Raw genomic sequence first — 20,969 nt, forward strand, 5'->3', positions numbered from 1 at the left:
CAATAGCAACATCAGGAAGAACATCAATGATTGCAGCTGATTGCATACTAAGGGGGGACAACAGTCTTCAAGAAAAGTGTGTATATATGCATACAGACTATGGATATACACTGTGGAGCACAACTATAAGCGCACCCCCTTTTTTAGTGTAGCGTTTAAAATAGACGGAATAGCGGAAAAGTGTAAATGAGGAATTAAAGATAATTGAAAATAGATTTATTTGAGATCAAAACAAAAACAGCAATAATAACGGTACTTTTGTTTTCTTCAAAAATGCTGTTTTTGGACTGGTGCATAACTATAAGCGCACCTATTACTCTTTCATTATTTCGTTCGTTTTCGACTTGCGCGCATCAATTAATGTTGGAGAATTTTTTTAAAAGCTTAAATTTGAGAATGCCACGTGGTGCATACCTAACTGAAATAGAGAAAGGGAGAATCCTAGCCCTTTTTGATGAACGACTATCCAAAAGGGAGATTGCTCGACGGATAGGTCGTTTCGATTGTGCTGTGAGAAATTTTTTGAAGGATACAGCGAATTATGGAAAAAATAAAACAGGAGGCCCAAAATCAAAAATTTCGGATGGATCACAGCGACGGATCATAAGTTCTGCCAGCAACTCGATGAAGACGGCACGTGAAATCGCCAAAGAGTGTGGGCAAAGTGTGTCCCGCTGGACAATTCACAGGGTCTTGAAGAAGTCAAATGTGATAAAAAGACAAAAGCTTCAACCAGCACTTCGGTTGCTAGACCGACATATTGCTGGACGCCTGGAATTTGCCAGGATAAATATGGCAAGGGATTGGAAAAATTTACCAAAAACAAAGAATATATTTTTGGTACGTCGGTTTTGGAATTTTAATTATTTTATTTTTACAGACTATTTTTTCTGATGAAAAAAAGTTTAATTTGGATGGTCCCGATGGCTTGAATGGATATTGGAGGGATTTGCGAAAGGATCCACGATATTTCTCAAAGAGAGACTTCGGAGGCGGTTCTCTTATGGTCTGGGGTGCATTTTCTATTAATGGCTGCTTGGAATTAGCATTTCCCAGCACCCGAATGAACTCTACGGAGTATGTTGAAGTGTTGGAAATGAACTTGGCGCCGGTGATAAACAGAAGAGGAGCAAGGAAGTGGGTATTCCAGCAGGATAATGCCGCTGTGCATCGAAGCCGGGAAACATTGCAGTGGTTGGCGACAAAGAAAATTGAAGTTTTAATATGGCCATCGTGCTCCCCCGAACTAAATCCAACGGAGAACCTATTGGGTATCCTAGTGCGGTCTATCTACGACAAAAACAAGCAATACGACACAATACGAGAGCTGAAGGCCGCCCTTACAAGGGCTTGGGAACTAATTCCAACAAACACCCTTGAAAATTTAATTTCTAGTATGCCCAATCGCTTGTTCGAACTAATCCAAAATAATGGAGGGTATACTCATTATTAAACCACCAAAAAAAAGTAGATCTAATTAGTTAGTAATAGGTATAAGACTTAATTCTAACTTTTTCTAAGTGCGCTTATAGTTATGCACCAGTCCAAAAACAGCATTTTTGAAGAAAACAAAAGTACCGTTATTATTGCTGTTTTTGTTTTGATCTCAAATAAATCTATTTTCAATTATCTTTAATTCCTCATTTACACTTTTCCGCTATTCCGTCTATTTTAAACGCTACACTAAAAAAGGGTGGTGCGCTTATAGTTATGCTCCACAGTGTATGTATGTATCTTGAACTTAATTTAATTTTACTTAAGTTTAGAATTTTGCATAAAAATATTGCTATAGAATTTCGTTTGCGTTTATGATTTCTTTCATTTCCTGAACATAAACTTTTCTTACTTACTGTAAGACCGTCGTTATACATGAAATGGCGAGAAGACTGCGGAAAATCATAAAATAATAAGGAACCAGAAAGAATCCCCGTATGATGATAACAGTAGGGGGAGGTACGGTTATGCGGGTGAGGAAGGTAGGTAGGTAGTCTGTTTGCAGTCAATGAGAAGAAACGAGAGGGTAGATATGCACCAAAACAGGCAGAAAACAAAAAAAAACATAAAATAAGAAAACAAAATCCAAAAACTTAACAATTTTATTAACATCGACTCGAATGTACCCTGTTAAGGACATTAATTAGTCTGTTATGGGAGAAATGCATTTGCATGTACAAACGTCAGTCATTGATCATTGATAAAACTAAGCTCTCATTCTTCTTCTTTCCGAAGTTCCCAAAGTTTCTCTCACATGAATGGCTTTCGGTTAAGGTGTTAGTATTGCCTTTTGCCCTGCCTTGAGTGCGAAAGGGGCAGAACAAGAATTGATGGGACAGGTGTGTGGCACTGTATCAAACGCCGCTCTCTCGTGATTTATACATAGATCGAGATTTACATGTTGACTAATTGCTTATGACTAACTAATATGCCCATCGGTCTTTAATGCTTGCTGGGTATACGCAATGTAAAACTGTAACTGAAATGCTGCGCAAACAACTTTGAACGTCAATTTGTCAACTTGAAACGAAAATTGAATGCAAAAGCTTTACGCCACGACGCGACGTTGACGGCGCTGACGTTCCCGCGACAGAGCGGCAGAGCCAATTTTTGAATTCAATTTTTTTTCTTCTCCTCTCCATCACCACCTCATTTTCTTCTCCACGACGTTTTTCGTTATTTTTGTGTTTGTGTTTTTTTGGTTTTTGTTTTTTTGCGCTGCTGCAATCGAAGAGGCATTTGTGCTTACCACTGCACTCCAGCAATATGATTGGGGAAAGGAGGTGGAAAACAGTGTAGGGTATAGCACGAAGCCGCAGCAGCCGGTGGGTCAACATAATGCCGTTATCGTAGGTGCGGCAAACACGTCGCTAAAGTTTGCGTCGACGTCAGCAGCGGCGCTTGATAATGAGCAAGTTAAATCGAGAAGAAAGAAGCAGAAAATGCGAGACACCAGGCATGAAAGCTTCCGCAATAAAAAAAACAGCTGTGTGTATGCGTGTGAAACAGAGACAGACAGACACAGAAAGAGAGACAGTAAGAGCAAAACCACATAGAGCTGGAGTAACTGAGAGAGATTGCGATTAAGTGCAAGGTAAAATGCAAAAATGATAAGCAAACTCATTTGGTCATATTTTGCACGTGTTGAAAAGTACCAACGATAGAGAGAGAGAGAGAGAGTGACAGTGAGAGAGAGGGGCAGCATACATACATATACAAGACAGTCTTGTGTAAGTTTGAGGAGCAACGAAACGAAAAGGGAGAGAATCCCATAGGGCTTAGCTCTGTCGCAGCGCAGCCGACACACGTTTAGCATAAATGATCGTGTGGCTTCGGCAATGACAATTTGTCACATGTTTTCTGAGAAATAACATTCGGCTCTCATTTGCGATCTGCCCGATCGTAGCAAAGACTGGAGGGGACTACAATTCGCCCATGTCTGAGAACTAAGAAGATCGTGGCAAGACAAATTGTCAATGCAAATGATGATGCAAATCACACAAAACCGAACAAAATGTTGCTGCTGCTGCGTGTGCCTGCCTACGTGAGCAACAGCAGCTCTCCACCATCCTTCCCTCCGCTCGGCATACATAGATACCACCCCTTTCGTGTATCGTAAGCATTATTTCATCGTTTCACCGTCCAGCACCAAACAGAGATTTGAGAGACAACCAAATTCGCCATGAAATGCAATGCAATTCCTTTTTCTGTTTCTTCTTCGTTTATTGCTGACTCGCAAAATTTGTTACCGTGTTTTTCGAGCTTTTTTTTTAGTGTCTTTGTTGTTTTTGTTTCTTAATTTTGTTTTTTGTGGTTTTTTTATATATGTATATGTACATATATACATATATATTATAGCAACAACATCAACAGCAGCAGCAGCGGCGGCGGCAACGATAACAACTTCTCAAATCAGCAGAGAGCTGGATGGAGTAGCGAGACAGGGACAGAGAGACAAATACATATATAGAGAGAGTGCGATGGAGTGTCTAAGAGAGAGAGAGAGATTGATTATGGTCATGGAGAAGGGTGGTAGTGGTGGAGGGACAAGTGGGGAGGTCAGGACCAGGCAGTAGCAGCGACGGCAACAATATTTACAACTGTAGCTGACAAGGCACAGTGGTGTGAATTTTGAAATCAAAACAACAGGATAAAAACTAACACTAAATGCTAAAATCTTAAAATGATAAGAATTATGGTTATTTTCGATGAAGGAAAGAGTTTAATAAAATAAATGTACACATAATTATCTGTGTATTTGTGTTCAGCATAATTCTGAGAAATGATCATGAAAATTTGAAAATATTTTATTTGGTCTATGGTTAGGAATCGTCTGTATTTAGCCCACTGTGCAACGTGTTGCCGTTTGAGTTGACGGTAGCGACAGCAGCAGCAACAGCAACAACAGCAACGATCGCAAGTCGCGACACGAGCAAAACGACAAGGTTGGCAAGGTGTGAGTCCGAGAGGGGGCGGTAGGCGGTGGCGTTGGCGATAGCGGGGGCGGGGGCGCGCGGTGAGCCACAAGTAAGTGACGAACTTACGGCAGCAGCGGCAGCAACTGGTCCGTATGGAGGGGGGAGCTGCTGCTGGTGCTGTTGCTGCTGCTGCTGCTGTTGTTGGCGAGCAGAGTCAGCGCGCATGCCACACACAGTTTAAATATGTGAAATTAGTACAAATCGTGATTTCAACAGCGAACGACGACGACGACGACGACGAGGAGAGACGACGACGACGGCGACGACGACGACGACGAAAGACCACGACAAAAAGCAACCTACAACAAACATCAGGCAACGCGGATCGTTGCGGTTAAGAGTGGCAGGCAGCAGCAAGTCGCACGTATTGCGGCAACAACAACAACGATAACAACAACCAATAATGCAATAAAAGCAAGCAACAACAAGAAAAACAGCTGATAGCAAAATAGAAACGAAACAACAGCAAGCAAACAGGCAAAAGCTTTGCATTATCAAGCGAGCAACAGGTCTCGGAGCAGAGCGAACACACGCTGCTGCAGCGGCACAAGCACAGACACACACACACACACACTCTCACAGAGGGCGAGAGAGTATAGTCGCACACCTTTTGCGTTGATTTTGGACACTGTGTGTTGTGTTGTATTGTCGCGCCCGCTCGCTCGTTGGTTTTAGCTTGCGCTCACACAAACACACACACATAGAGAAACACACCGTTTTGTTCAGAGCGTCACCGTAACGTCTCTCGCGCTAGCTCTCTCTCTCTTCCTCTCTGACACACACACACACACTCACTGTGTCTGTCTCTCGCACAAAGTGCAGCTGAGCCGCCTCCGCTGGCCGCACTTGCCGCTGCTAATTCCTCTGCCACACCAACGGCACCGCGCTGCTGCCGCTGCCTCAGTCGAAAGTCAAAAGCAACGTGTTGTGGACGCTTTTTTTCGTCGCGTTGCGTTCGCTACCTTTTACACCTTCTTCTTTTTCTTAAACTCCTGCACCCACCAACACCACCAATACCACCACCACCACCAACCACCAACAATATCAGCTGCACCACCCCCACCACTACCACCACCACCACCACCACCACCACCACCATTGACCAGACCATCTCCAACCACCGCCACTATCATCATCATCATCATTACTGCCGCAAACTTTCACCAACAAAAACAAAACCATGTCCAGCAGCAGCGCCGCCACAGCCGCAGCGCAATACAAACTTGACGCCAATTCCAATGCCATAGCGTTGATTGCAGATGCTGCTGTTGCTGTCCCCGCCTCTCTGCCCACAACAACAACAGCCACAACAGCATCGCCCTGCCCCTCACCATCAACGGTAAACGCTGCCGCTGCTGCAGTCAACACAGTCGCTGTGAGCAGCGATCGCATCGAATGGTCACGCGCCACCATTTTGGGGTTCATTGAGGACTATCGTCGTCAGCGCGTCCTATGGGATCCAAATACAAAGGGCTATCACATCAAACAAACCAAATACGAGGCCCTCAAAATGCTTAGCCAGAAATATGGCACCGAAATCCGTTCCATACGCTCTAAAATCAAATCGCTGCGCAGCTCATTTCATCGGGAGCACGGCAAAGTGCTGAATGGACGCAGTCGCGGTGTTAACTATCAGCCCATGTGGTTTGCCTACGAGGCCATACGTTTCATATTGGATGGGGAGCGATGTGATGTCGAGGATGTGGATACAATTGCTGCCGGCGGCGATATAAATGAATCATCATCATCATCTGCTGTTCTTGCTGCTGCTGCCACCACTGCCGAAGCGGCTGAGAAATTGGTTCTAATGCATAGCCTAGATTTGGAACAATTGACAAAGCAACAGCACCACCATCACCAGCAACAACAACAACAACAGCAACAATCACAACAGCCACAGGTGGTTGTTGTTGAGCCACATGAAGAGTTTGCCGCTCGTGTTGCTGCCGCTGTTGCTGTTGTACAAGCTGCTGCCGCTGCAGCAGCCACAGCTCGTGATAGGGACAGGGATCGAGATCATCAGATGTTGGATCCCAGTGAAATGGATCCTTCAGCTGCTGCCACCATTGAGGCCATAACGACGGCGGGAGGCGTTGGAGGAGGCGACGGTGGTGACGATTGCTGTGGTATCGACGATGACAATGACAGCACCACCACCACCACCAATAACAACAACAACAACAATAGCAATGGCAACAACAACAACAACGACGCAGTTGCGGCTGCTGCCGCTGCCGCTGCCTCCTCCTCAGCTGCTGTGGTAAGCGAGAGCTTTATGAATATGTTTTTTTGTGTTCATTTCGTTGTTTGTTTTTTCTGTTGGAGCTTTGGATGTACACTAATGTATGTGTGTGTGTGTGTGTGTTAGTGAGTTTCTGTATGCGTGTGTGTGTGTGTTTTAGTGTTAGTCCGTATGGCGAGTGGTTTGACTTGTTTTGCGGCACCAGCCGCTGCTGTTGACAGCACACGCGCTGCTTACTTCTCTGCCATGGTTGTTGCTGTTGCTGTTGCTGCTGCTGCTGCTGCTGCTAGTGTCTAGCGGTTCGTCAGCAACAGCAAAAAAAAGAAAAGAAAAAAAAAACAAAACTGTGACTCACAGTGGGGCAAAATTAATCAGTGCAACTTGAAAATGTGCAATCCAATATTTCATTACATTTCTTCCGCCTTACTAAGGTGTCCCAAGAATTATGTACCTATACATGGATGTTTGTATGTAGGTTTATGACTTCATGTTTCATAGTTTCTGTAGAAGTTATTATATGTATATATGATTGGCTTTCTTCGTTTTGTTAACCATACAAATTGGTCAAATTTAAGCGATACCTTGTATTTGCCATTCTGTCTCTTTCACACTCATACTACTGCCACTTGGTTCAAAGAATAATAAAACGAGACAAAAGTTACCAAAAGTCCTACCAATATCAAAAGACATATAAATAAAAGAGAGATAGTGATACACTATAAAGACTTGCAATGAGAACTTTAGATCGGGTTTTAATATTAACTAATAAAAGTAGTTTAGTGTTTAGGGAATTTTATTCGTTATTATACCCTTGCAGAGGGTATTATAAAATTGGTCAGATGTTTGTAACGCACAGAAGGAGACGTTTCCGACCCCATAAAGTATATATATTCTTGATCAGCATGAGAAGCTAAGTCGATATAGCCATGTCCGTCTGTCCGTCTGTCCGTCGGTGCGTACGCGTTTTACTCAGCCATCTTAAGAGCTATCGGAATGAAATTTTTTTTGGGAGCTTTTTTTACCCGGGTGAGATAAAGTATGAAAATCTTTGGGATCGGACTACTATATCATATAACTCTGGAACAAAAATTTTTGCAAAAATTGGAGTATCCCCATGAAATTTACCAATATAATAGAATTTGATATAAAATCTCAGATCCCAAAATTTGACCCTGATCGGATAAATAGAACACAAGTTACAGTCTATATAAATCGGTTCAATCGCTGCCGGCAGCTCTGCTTGCTGCCTACTACGTCATCATCAAATCAACAGAGCACATGCATACACACACAGACGCAACGCTACATAAACTGTATGTGTATGCGTGCGTTGCTTTGCTTAGGGAATGAGGGAAGAAGAAGAACAAATTGTACATAGTATGAAGAGTAAAATTGTTTTGTTTGTATATTAATGAATTGAGTTGCAGAAAACAAATTTTGAACATGTGAAACTATTATTGTCAAGGACTGCAAGGGTATATAAACTTCGGCATAGCCGAATTTAACTTCTTTGATATTTTTTTCCTCTTTTTACTATAATATTTATAACATATTTTGAAAGATAAAATATATAAAACTAAAAAAAATCAGTAGATATCCTCAAGAGTTCTCTTCTCAGTGGATATAATTAATAATTATGTTTGATTGCACATTTAAGTGAAAAAACTTGGTATATATATTACACTTGGTTTATTCGACTTTTCCATAAAACGTAAAACCACTGTGCCTGGGCCTTGCTATTGCGTCGCATGCGCTTGATAAGCTTGTGTATGTGCGTGTGTTAATGTGTATTTGTGTGTGTGTGTCAACTGGCTTTGATTTGCGCACTGTTGTGTGTTGCATCAGCCGTAGAAATCGGCAGCCCCACGTTTTGCACCGACCCTGTGTACCTGTGCCCACCCCGCCGACCCCCCTCCACCCATCACTCGGTACAGGGGTTTGCTATATAGCCAAGCGTTCAGCCATAGCCATTACATGACTCGTGCCCGCCCCCAAGCAACAAATATCAGCAACGGCAGCAACAGCAACAGCAACAAGAGCTCCAATATAGCAAGTTGCTGGATTGCGTTTTTTTTTTTTTTTTTGTATTTTGTGTAGCTGTGTGTTTCATTCGTTTGGTTTTGATTTGGTTGGGTCTTTTTTTTGTGTTTTTGTTTGTGGCTAATACATCTCACACGACTGTCCGTCCATCCGTCCGCCCGTTTTGGTCTGTCCACCCGTTGGTCCACTTCAATGTTGTCTTCGTCTGCCGCTGACCAGTGCTCTCCACCACCACCATCACCACCTTCCATCTTGTTACTCCCTTCTTTCCTTCTTCTTCATCTCTTTTATTATTTTTTTTTTTTGGACGCCTTAACAACTAATTTAATCGCCATCGACTCACGGGTCTCTCATCGGTCTGTTTCGTTGTGTCTTGTCTATATACTGTATGCATATGTTCGTATAGGTATGTCTGTTGTATGTACATACAAACATACATATCTCTTTTTTTTATTACTATTCTAATTTGTTGTTGCCTTTCCGTCTATCTACATCCCTCCCTCCGCCGATATTTGTATGTTTCTGCCATTCCGTGTTTTGCGTACCTACATATTATTATTATGATTATATTCGTTACCCTGTAGTTCTGTTAGTAGCATTATATAGTAGGCTATATGGATATATCGACCTATTTGTAGGGTCCTTCAAAGTCTCTGGCTCTCTATGTACTTACAATTGCCCCTCGGCCTTTATGTATATTCTTCAATGTCAAATATATTGACCATATTTCTGACATTGAATGATTTTCCTAGAATATTGACATCTTTTACTATGGTATTTTTGAAATTTGTAAGCTTAATAGATATATGTATATGATCATCAGGCTGATAGAGTGAATATATATAAATAGAGAGATAGGTAAACTTATGGCTAGTAGATAGAAGTATAGAAAGATAGATTGATAAATAAGAGGATGGAATGATAGGTACTATAAAAATAAAAGAATAGATAGGTATATATATATATATAGGTATATAGGTATCCCATATATATATTCCTTACTATATACAAATATTAAACATCCTTAAAAATTGCTCACTTCAGTTAACCAAAATGAGGTATCACTCCAGTCTATGATAATAGATATTATCTATCCATCTATCTATCAGTCCATGTATCTCTTTGTCCTAATAGATTTGCTTTACTCAGTCTTATTGTAATTTTATATTATATGTATATAAGGTATCTGATAGTCGTTGCCAAAATATTTGAGTAAAAATTTCCAAATTTTTTCTCTTCTTTCTTATTTTGTTATTATTTGTCTGACAAATTCTTCACATTGACTGGCTGCTGTTAATTTTTAACGATTTATTTTTGTTTCGATTCTATTCCGTGTTCTTTTTTTTCTTTTCCCTTTTTCTATATAGTATATTTGTTTATATTTTTGTTGTTGTTGTTTTTGCAGACACGTTCCTCTTCCGAATTGGATGGCGAGAATTATTGCAACATTAGTGCCGATGATGTGAAAACCGAAATTGTAAGTACTTTTTTTTTTTTTTTTGACCATAATATTTTGAAAGGTTGTGAGAAATTAGTTTAATATGTTTGTCTATACTTGACTTTTGTCAGTTTAGGAGTAGGTACATATATCTTATCTTATCAGTATAGCTTGAAACGAAGTTTCACATTAAAAAATACTTGAATTTAATTTTTATTGACTTTCAGATCTTTGTGATTTGATATAGCTTTTAATTCAATCTCCTTTCGTTTAAAATTAATTTAGAGTGCAAATCGAATCTTTAAGGCAGGCAATTTTCCCATAAAATTTCATCAGACATTTGCCATTTTGATTTTAGGAATTCCCCCATTTATTACTAAATAGATAATTAAAAGTTCAAATGAGTAATCAAAAGTGGAAGTACATAAACGAATCAAAGTATATTTTCTATTAATCTATGTATGTACTTTCTCTATTTGTAAGATTTAACTAGGAAAAGAATGGTCAAAAGTATTTACGCACGTTTTTTCCCCTTTTTCTAACTTTCGTTGGGAGAAAGGGTATAAAAAATTTGTTCTAGCTTAGCCTCAATCCAGGCAAAAGCAAGTGAAAGTAAAAATCTGGAGAACTAACGGTTCAGAGGATAGAAATAGATTGCAAGCAAAAAAGAAGCTTTGGTAGTAGTCGAAAATATTTATTGGAACATGCAACTTTAGTCTTTGATTCTCGGATGAAAATAAAAATGGTGAAAACTAGGCAATTGTCATTTGAAACTCGATCTGAGATCGTAAATAAATTTCATTTTGGTTTCACAGCATCGGAATTGGCCAATGTATATAATATATCGAAAAAGACGGTTAATGATCTGCTTAAAAAAAAGAAGAGAAATGGAAATATGCAAAATTTAAATAAAAGTGGCCGAAAACAAGCAATGACTAAACGGAAATGCAAACGCTTTAAAAGTGTCAATGCAGAAAATCAATTAAGTAGTCCAATCAAATTGGCAACAGAATCCTCTGTACAGTTGGCTAATAAAAAAGTTAGTACAGTGAACTCTCCGGTGGGACTAAAGCCACAGTTCCAGTATTTTTGTCAGCCTGCGGGAGATATTCGCCTGCGGGAATGGATTTTCTATAAAAATCATGCTCGTGACATTGTAAAATACGTCCGTGTACGAGAGATGTCCGGCTGCGGAAGCTGTCCAAGACTAGAGCTTTCATTGTATACGGTGTGTAAAATGATTCATGTTTCCAATTTAAAATAAAACAAATTTGGTCAAGATTACTTTGTGCTGTTAATTCTAGTCAGCTTTCAAGTGATTAGCAAAGTCAAAGGTGCAGAAGAAGTTGTGAAAAGTTTAAGGAAAGAATTGCTTTTGTATGTGGAGTATGTAAGAACATCAAAAACTGTGTAAATACATTTGACCAACTCATAGTTTAGTTAAGGAACTAAACAAATTTACAATGAACATGAATGAAGAATCACTTAATATACAATAAGTTGTGCCCAATATATGAACTATGTATAATCAATATGATTAGGTCTTATCTGTAAAGATGGGCACGCCCCAGACCCAGCCCCCTCCACCCGTCATGACCCATCCAAGATAGATGTAGTTGATGAAACGAGATGATACAGATTTCATCAGACAAAAATGTTTTCTGTGACATTGAAGATGAGATGAGTAGAAGAAAATGAAATGAGTGAACAAAACTGGTTGCCGGTGTTTTTTTTTTTTGAGAGTATTTAGTTTTTGATAGTCTGATGAAATATATGTAGCTCTATACATACTTCTAAAACATATATTTAAATTTTCTTTTTGTTGTTTTTTGGTGGGGATTAACAGATTGAACATGAAACAGAGCTGGGTATACTCGATCGACGGACTAGCACACCATCGCCCATCAATTATTATAAGGCAACCGATTTAACCTACAATCATCGCAAGCGTAAGGCACAAATGGATGAGAATGGTTGCGATGGAGTAGGAGGAGGAATCGGCATTGGCATTGGTGTTGCTGGCGTGGGGTCAGTTATGGAACAACATGTTGTTGGTGCCTTGACACTGACGCCGATTACAAAGACGGCGACGTCACAACAAATGACGAACCACAGGCAGCTAGCATTTCAGGCCTTACAGCAGCATTTTAACCACAACCACAGCGGCATCAGCATCAACAGCAGCAGCAGCAGCAGCGGCAACAACAACAACATTAGCAGTGGCAGCAGCAACGGGAACAATAACAACCACAATGATAGCAGCCATTGCAATGGGCAAATGCATCTGCAGCACCACCACCAACACCACAACCACAACCACCACCACAACCACCACCACCACCAACAACAACAACAGCAACATTCCAATAACATGGCACTAAAACGTGATCGTGATCGTGATCTCTCATCGTTGGTGAATACGGGCGTTAACCAATCGTCCACTTCCTTGGAGCTAACTTCAAGCTCGAGTGCTACAGGAGCGGCAGCAGCAACAATATCATCATCGTCATTATCTTCAGGAGCAGCAACATCATCATCAGCTGCAATAGCAACAACAAGTGCCTCAGCCACGCCCATTAAGCCAAGCCATATAGACGAATATGGTATATTTGGTGAATATGTGGCCATTACCATAAGGAAACTAAAGACAACCAAATCAAAAATCGTTGTCAAACATCTGATCAATAATTTATTATATGAGGCCGAATTGGGTAAATATGATCATGGTATACCCGCCTCAAAAGAGCCACCACAGCTATATAAAATGCAATAGAATGCACCACCCCCACCTCATCCACACCCAGGCGGAGGACGAGGCGGCGGAGGCGGCAGGCGCAGCAGCTGCAGTTGGCGGCAGGCGTATCATTAGGCGTATCAAAAACAGATCTGGCGGCATTTTGTAGTTAAACATTTAAACTAAATAACGCACACTAGTCAAAGGTAAAAAGCAAAGCAATAGTAAACCATATACATACATATACATATATACATATATATATATACCAGAGACAACAGAATTCTAAGGGCTATACCAAAATTGTTTTTTTTTTTTTTTTTTTTTTTGAATATTTTTTCTGTTGTCGGTATAGTTAGGTTGAGATAGGTTTTCGGGAACAGAATATATCGTTAGCCCTTTAGGGTGAACGAGTTCAAGTTATAGAGCATTTCATTCAGGGACAAAGACCATATAGAAGTACTTTATATAAATACAAATATATATATATATACACACACATATATATCTCTATCGCCTTTCGGCGATCCATCAACGATATCAATGAGCGATATCAAAAAGTCAGTAGTCAATCAGTCGATAACCCACAAAAACCGCAAACAAAAAAACAGAGTGGAACAACAACAACAACAAAATCGAAATACAAAACAAAAAAAAAAACAAAAAAATATATACAACATACCATTAATTAAAATGAATTAATTATTAATACTTATGTTCTCTTTTATTATTATTATTTTTTTTTTTCAACTTTTTTTTTTTTTTTCTTTACTTTTTATTGATTTGATTTGCGTTTTTGGTTTACGTTTTCATTTTTCCGTTTCTCATTTAGTTTGTTTTTTTTTCTCTTTAATTTAATTTTTATTTTTAACACACATTTTGAACTCAGGTGCCTTTTTTTTAATTATTATAAAAAAAAATTATATATAAATATATATAGATACTTTTTTTTTTTTTTTTTTTTTTTTTTGTAGTCAATTAAGCGTTGTTATCTTATGCATAAACGAATCGACATAAATAAATGAAATGAAATAACATAAATTGCTGTAAATTTAATTAACTTTTTATTATCGCACACATGCAATATGTAAATGTTGAAATGTTTAAACGACAAACACAAAAACAAAACAACAAAAAAACCAACCTTGTAAATAGCATAAAAAACAAAAACTGAATAAACTTTTTTTTCCCCCTTCCCCCATTTTTTTGTTACTGAAATTGAATAAAACAAAAACTAAGAGACGGAGAGAATGAACCCCATATGAAATTGAAGTTTATGTCTTTTAATATATATAATTAACATGGATTACTTCTAGTTGTGGTATAAAAACTTAACGAAAAAAAAAACAAAAAATTAACGAGTTCTGAGAACAAGTTTCTGATACAATCCTCGATTCGAATAATTCGTAAACGACAATCATTTAGAATTTTGACATACCCTTAAAAAAAAAAAACAACTACTTTTTCCCTTTGTCAGGGTTTCGTTTTCAGGGGATGCAGGGAGGAGACGAAGACGAAGATCTATTCAAGTTTTGAGCTGTTAGCTTTTACGATTCTTTTTTTTTTTTGTTCCTTCACTGATTTGACTTTCAAAAGGGAAAATTTTTGCTTACCCCTTTTTTCTGTCTTTTGTTTTGTAGTCCACATTTTCCGCTTGTCTAGAAATCTCAGACTTTTTTTTGAGAGGACAATGGATCGATCAATCAATTCTCACCATGTCAGGATATATTATTTTATTCTATTTTCTTTTCTTTTGCTTTTCCATTCTATTCTATTCTCTGTTTTCTATTCTGGTCTTTACTCTAGAGACAATTCGTAGCCGGAGAGTTTCTTTTTATCTGGTATATTGTTTGTGGAAAAGTTTCACAATAAATGTTTGCTGGCTAAAAAGGGTTGCTCTTTATGGAATTGAAACAAAACAGCAAATTTTTCTACTCCCTCCCTGCCTTGTCACTGCTTCTTGCTCTCCCCTCTGCCCCTTGGTTAATTTTCGCATCAAAACTTAACGAGAATTGTAGCGCCTCCCCACCCCGCTGCCAAGTTTTATTTACTTTGCTACTTTAGTTCTTAAAGCAATCGGCGGTCCATTGAAGTTTGTTTTCTTTTGTAGCTACCCCTAAAGAATAACAACCACAACTTTTTTTCTCTCCTCCCTTCCCGAGTTCTCCCCTTTCAGAGAAGTAGAGGCACAACTCTATCATTAAAACTTAAATGACCTTCCTGTTGACATGAATGTCTTTCGGCTGCTGTTGGCTCAAACTTTGACTCCTGATATCACACTTTGAGAAGAAGCTGGAAAGAAACATTATGGATGGGAGGGACGAACGACAGGACGACAGCATGGATGGATGGACAAAAGGACATGGGGGGACAGACATCATCCATTCAATTTCGCACCCCGGACAGCCCAACCAGCTAGCCAGCTGCTACTGACATTCTATTACCGTCGCAAAAGATTTTGTAAACGAGATACGCCATAAATGCTTTCTATTTAATGAGTTCTTTTCGCTACACACACACATATACACACACACACACTCAAACACAACAAATTTCCATAGACTTTTTCCCATGTATTTATTTATGGCCTAAGCTTGACTATTTAATTGCCCAAAAAGACTAGATCGGCATATGTACAATATCTATCTATCTATCCATATATGTATATATGTATGTTTCAATATATGTACATACATACATATGTATATATATATATGGATATGCTGTTTGACCTAATGGAGGGGTTGGATCTAATACAAACACTTGCTGCGCTCATCCAAAACATTTCACTCTATGACTCATTTATCATGTGTCAGAGAAAAAGAGAAAAGCGACCTAGAGAGAAAAAACGAAAGAAAAAGCATACAACTGTGAAGAAAACTTTGGACTTTATGGGAGTGTTTGCTAAGTAGTTAGTTTTAATAGTCTTGGCCAACATAAATAACTCTCCTTGACCAGGAGGCGGCCGGCCAGCCTCTGTTCATCTCATCTTGTTACTTCCCTGGTAAAGTGCTAACAATCTTTGAGATACATTTCGTACGTTGTTAGCGTGATGAATGAGAGAACCTTATGTATCTATGTTTCTATCCTATTTATGGGATGAAGTGTAGGAGGGGGGTGTAGCATTGAGGCTGCTCAGCATAATTATATGCAGACCCAAATTGTTTGTCTTAGAGGATGACCGCAAAATGTCTTAATCGGCAACTTCAACTTGCTTTGCTTTGGTATATGATTTCAAGTGTGTGTGTGTGTGTGTGTGTGTTTGCTTATCATCACATTTCTGATAAGGTAAGCATATCAAATGAGGCCCCATAAACATTTTAGTTGAAACTATAATAAATGAATCAAATATAGTAAGCAAAATTAATTGACTTGCACAGGATGTCTGTGAAAAGGGTAAGAGCCAAGCATTTAAATCACATTACCATATACACATAATCCATTATATAATCTATATCTAATCAGCAATAATTTTACTTAAGAGCTCTATTATCCAAAGCAGATGAGACGTGAGGGAGAAGAAAACAATTTACAAAATTAGACATAAATTTTGCCAAAAATTGTTTTAAATATATTCTTGTTATATGAAAAACTGTGAAAATGAAGATACGCCTTTGGATATCATTAGCCAATTGTAAGCTAAATTCCTTTTAAGACCTTCTTGTGCAGACCCTCAAGTATTAAATACTTTTCCCCTTTGAAGCCGATTCTGAAAGGTTTAATTAGAATAAAGTAGTTTTAATAATCCCTAGACATCTAAAGTACTTCAGATTCTTATATAAAAACAATTTGAAATTGTTGGTTTAACAATCAGATTGTGTTAGTGCCTTTGGTTTTGTTTAAATCTAATTTGGATGTGCCAGAAAGGGTAATGTGAAAAACGAAAGGTTCCTGGATGCTTTTTCATATAATTGATTGATCCCAGAGACCATAACCGTATACCATTACAACAATGTAATGTATCGTAACGTAACGTATTGTATCGTATCGCATCATATCGTTGTTTGGTTCATTCCCACCCTGGGGAGAGCTCATTTCTGGCAGTTATCAAGGGGCGGTATATTTGCATCTGTAAAATGGTCAATTGAGGACCGTTAAGTTGTATCGTTATCAGAGTTACACTATCGCATGGCATGCAGGCAGGCGGCAGGGATATAGGAACAACAACAAATATTCTGAAATGCCATTTCTATATGGCCAACCAAAAATTCGAGGGTTGAGTGGGTAAAACGGGGCGAGAGGGGGACCATAGCCGGGTCTATGGTCGTTGGCGTTTCCATTTCCGTTTCATCACCCGGCGCCCGAGCGCGAACATTTGCGCGTCGCACATCATTTTGCTCCTGCTGCGTTTTATGCCTTACGCATTTTGCTCATTCACAAAACAAAAAGGGGCTGGAGACGGGGGGGAGTTGTCAGTAACAGCAGCAGTAGCAGCAGCAGCAGCAGACGTACAACACTTTTCGTAATAAGTGTATTTACACTACCCAACTTCCTCCCCTCTCACCTCACCCCTTCCCGCCTCTTTACTCTCTTAAGCGACCCTAACCTATGCCCTACTACCCTCTTCTACGTCTTTCTTTACGCTCTATGGGTACTTCTCCTGTTCTGTTCTGCTCTCTCTGCTTACCTCGCTCACTGGCGCAATGGCAATGGGTTTCGTAATAATGGATTTCATTAAGACTGAGCAGAAGGACAATGAGCTAGCGAACCTGGGTTTGGGTAAAGGTCGGGGTAGAGGATTTTAGGACTGCCGTTGTTGATGCTGCTGCTGCCGCTGCTTCAGCCGACGCTGCTGACATGGACGCCAATTCAAACTACGCCATGCGTAACAAATAAATTCATTAAGCGCAGCCAATGCCGACGACGTCGACGTTCAAACATTATCATCAATGCCAACGGACAAAGAGGCAGCAGGACCAGAAATACACATTCACACAGAGGGAGGGTGAGTGGCAGAGGGAGTGAGGTTGTAGTAGTAATAGTAGCAGAGAGGAACCAGGAACCGGCTGACTGAATGATAATAACAAAAGCCGCTCGGCTTGGCACGCGTAATTAAGTCGCATGTACGCCGAATGAGTCCTGTGAGGTCCTACACAGGAACCGACCCCTACTCCTCAGTTTCTCTTGCTCTCTCTCTCTCTCTCTGCTCACCGTTATTCAAATGATATTTATGCCAGTATGACAGAGAGAGAACAAGAGCCTTGGCTTGGCATTAACGTGAAATTGTCAAGTATTTTGCCTGTTCCGATTGCCACGTTTAATTAAAACGTATATGGGGCATAATTTTTGGTCGGGCAACCGCAGAGCAAAAGTTATGTCGATGTCGCTTCATAAATTTCAAATTAATCAATGGGCTTATGCTGGCTGTTCCTCACATTTCGCTTGCCTTACAAGCCCATCTCTGCTCAGGACACCAACAAGAACAGCAACAACAACAACAACAACAACAACGTTGAGAACGACCAGGCCGGGGGCTTAGATGAAAATTGAAACTTATGCTTGACGGCAAACGGCAAAGCGGACTACCGACCAACCGACCGACCCTGTGAGAAATCTATATAAATTCCAAGGGCTCAACACAGCGCTCGGCGGTGTGAGCCTTCATTATTGTTTCTGGTTACTTTTATTTTTTTTTTTTCATTTGTTTGTTGGTAAAATGATAGACTTGGTAATTTTCGGGGCCCCCAAAAACTTGTTAATGGCCAAGCAGTTAACAAAAGTCTTAGTTAATATGAGCTGAAAGCTGAGCGCTATAGAATGTGGGTGGATGAAATTAATTTGCTAAGCATACAAAAGTCAATGGTATTTGTAGACGCTAAAAACCCACGTTTCGAAATTTATATTATGGTTAAAGTTTTCTAAAATACGATGGGTATCGTGATATTCGATTTATGCTGCTGGCTAGAGAAGGAGGTTCTTCTTCTTTATAAGCTTCTTAAGCTCGAATGCCAATTAGGAAAAGTTCAAAAGATTTGCTCTGCTCTTGTGATTCACTTTCACCATCATCACTTAATGTTAGATCTTAAAGTTAAATATTCATTTATGATTTTTAATCAATTTTAAATATATCGAACACAAATCAAAGATAATAATTAACCATAGGTTTTGCAATTAACTTTTGATAACCATACAAAATTAAGATTTATGTAAAGTTGTTGGAGTTTTAAAGTTTACTTGCCTTGGTGGTGCCATGAGCAAAGTGAATAGTTTGTAAAATAACATTTTCGGACTTTTTTGTATCCCTCGCTAAGTTTTAAATTGTTTATCTCTTGTTCAGTTCTGTAATTGCAAGATATTAATTGTTTAGATTAGTTAACTGTAGATAAAAACAATATTAAAATATGTAAAAATAATATGAGAAACAAATAACAACTACAATACAATACAATAAACTAAATAGTAGTTAATACCGTTAGATCAAACGTTGAAACTAAAAGAACAACAGATCTGTTTTGCCATATAAAACTTTCTAAACACTATTTCGTTTCAAGAGATATGTAAATTTATATTAGATAGTAAAATTAGCAACAATTTTCGATATCTTGGTCATAAACTTAGATAAAATATGAAATACTTTTTGTGTTTCTGTTTTGGAAGGAAGACTTGGGCAATATTTGGACATCGCTTACGATTCCTTAAATACCTTTTTAAGCAAATTGTCTAGGATGGTTTAGAATAAGAGGCATTCGTGAAAGAAATCTCGTTAAAACCCCTAATTACGAATTCGACAATAAATTTTGAGCTTTCACGGAAAAAGGAACATTCCTCTAGGACTTTCGAATGTCGTTTGTATATTGAATGCAAAACTTTAAAACTTTTTTTTTAAATTTTCAAATGTATTTGTGCTCTTTTTTGCATGTTTTACACATTTAACTTTTGAATACTTTAAGCTAACTATTTGGTGCGACATAATTATCGATTCGTAAAAGCTACTCGATAGCATTATTTCAGTTGGATGCCAAAAAATTTCACTACTAAAGGATAGAAGAAATGTGTATGATGCTTCCATGTTGGTAAGTCCATGTGTGTGTTTGTGTGTGTGTGTGTGTGCATGTATGGGTTTTTAATAGGTTTATTGTAGTACTGTCTACTCCAACCAGGCATACGCAATTTCATTTTGCGTAGGCTCACCTCATAGGTCGCGTAGAGGCATTTTGTACGGTTTCGACGCTTCGCTAATTGCCGGAGCCCTTTCAGGTTCCAACAGAAATGAATGGGCGGCTTTTCGTTGGGGATTCATTAAGCCACGAAAATGGTTATTTATTGCGCAGATTTCAAAGCCAAATATGCACACACGTGTGCGACGGCCTAGAACATCAACAACAGCAATGAACAAAAAGAAAAATAAAAACCCTTTGCCTTTACTTCAGTTTTTGTTTTTTTTTTTTTGGCACCGACAAGAGCAACAATAATGGTGTAATGGGTTAATTAGCAGCCCCCAGTCCAAGTCAATGTGGATGATGGCAGCCTAAAAGCCTTACCATCACCTCACACCACACCACACCACTCCGCACCGCTCCGCAGCCCAGTTGGTCGTAACAATAAGTCAGCAAAGTGTTACAAATATCACACTTAACGGCTGGAAAAAAAAGAAGAAAGAAAAACCAAAAACTGGGGTAATTAATCAAAGGTAATAGAACAACACACAAAGGCCAACAAAAGTAACATTTCGTTGCTCTCTCGTCGGTATCCGTGAGATACGCAACAGTCGTCTGACCTAACCGACCCAACCGGACCCCAAAAAAAAAAACCCAGTCGACCAACCAATCGGCCAATATGCAAATGCCAACCCTTAAGGATGTGGCGTGCCTTTATGGCCTGACATTGGTAAATATCTGGGCAATACAGAAACCAGCCAAAAAACTAAACTAAACTAACCAAAAATAAAAAAGAAAAACTAAACTGAAATAAATTTATTTACATAACTTCCTCCTCCTCCACCTCCTCCCTCACACTCGACAAGCAACAGCAAAAAGAAAAAACCTTATAGCGTTGGCATTTCTCATAATCATAATTTACGCCCAAAAAGGTCGACAGGTCGCT

The 20,969-nt window shown here is 39.1% G+C and overlaps 1 protein-coding gene across 2 annotated transcripts; it reads left to right on the top strand.

The window, feature by feature from the left end:
- The first annotated feature begins 4,664 nt into the window (after positions 1-4,664).
- Dyro (Dpt-YFP repressor by overexpression) lies at positions 4,665-14,198 on the top strand. Of its 2 annotated transcripts, XM_068292573.1 has the most exons (3): positions 4,665-6,732; positions 10,160-10,231; positions 12,039-14,198. In XM_068292573.1, the coding sequence occupies exons 1-3, from the start codon at positions 5,653-5,655 to the stop codon at positions 12,963-12,965; spliced, it is 2,079 nt and encodes a 692-aa protein (XP_068148674.1). In that variant the 5' UTR covers positions 4,665-5,652; the 3' UTR covers positions 12,966-14,198. The 2 variants fall into 2 exon arrangements, with proteins under 2 accessions (XP_068148674.1, XP_068148675.1); XM_068292574.1 differs by lacking the exons at positions 4,665-6,732; positions 10,160-10,231 and adding an exon at positions 11,072-11,420.
- Positions 14,199-20,969: the final 6,771 nt, after the last annotated feature.

The sequence above is a fragment of the Drosophila tropicalis genome, unplaced genomic scaffold, assembly GCF_018151085.1.
Source record: "Drosophila tropicalis isolate 14030-0801.00 unplaced genomic scaffold, ASM1815108v1 contig_694, whole genome shotgun sequence".
In the NCBI taxonomy this organism is placed as follows: domain Eukaryota; kingdom Metazoa; phylum Arthropoda; class Insecta; order Diptera; family Drosophilidae; genus Drosophila; species Drosophila tropicalis.

Coding starts and splice junctions, on each gene's coding strand:
- Dyro (XM_068292573.1), top strand. CDS start 5,653: ATGTCCAGCAGCAGCGCCGCCACAGCCGCAGCGCAATACAAACTTGAC. Junction 6,733..10,159: donor CCTCCTCCTCAGCTGCTGTG/GTAAGCGAGAGC, acceptor TTGTTTTTGCAG/ACACGTTCCTCTTCCGAATT. Junction 10,232..12,038: donor ATGATGTGAAAACCGAAATT/GTAAGTACTTTT, acceptor GGGGATTAACAG/ATTGAACATGAAACAGAGCT.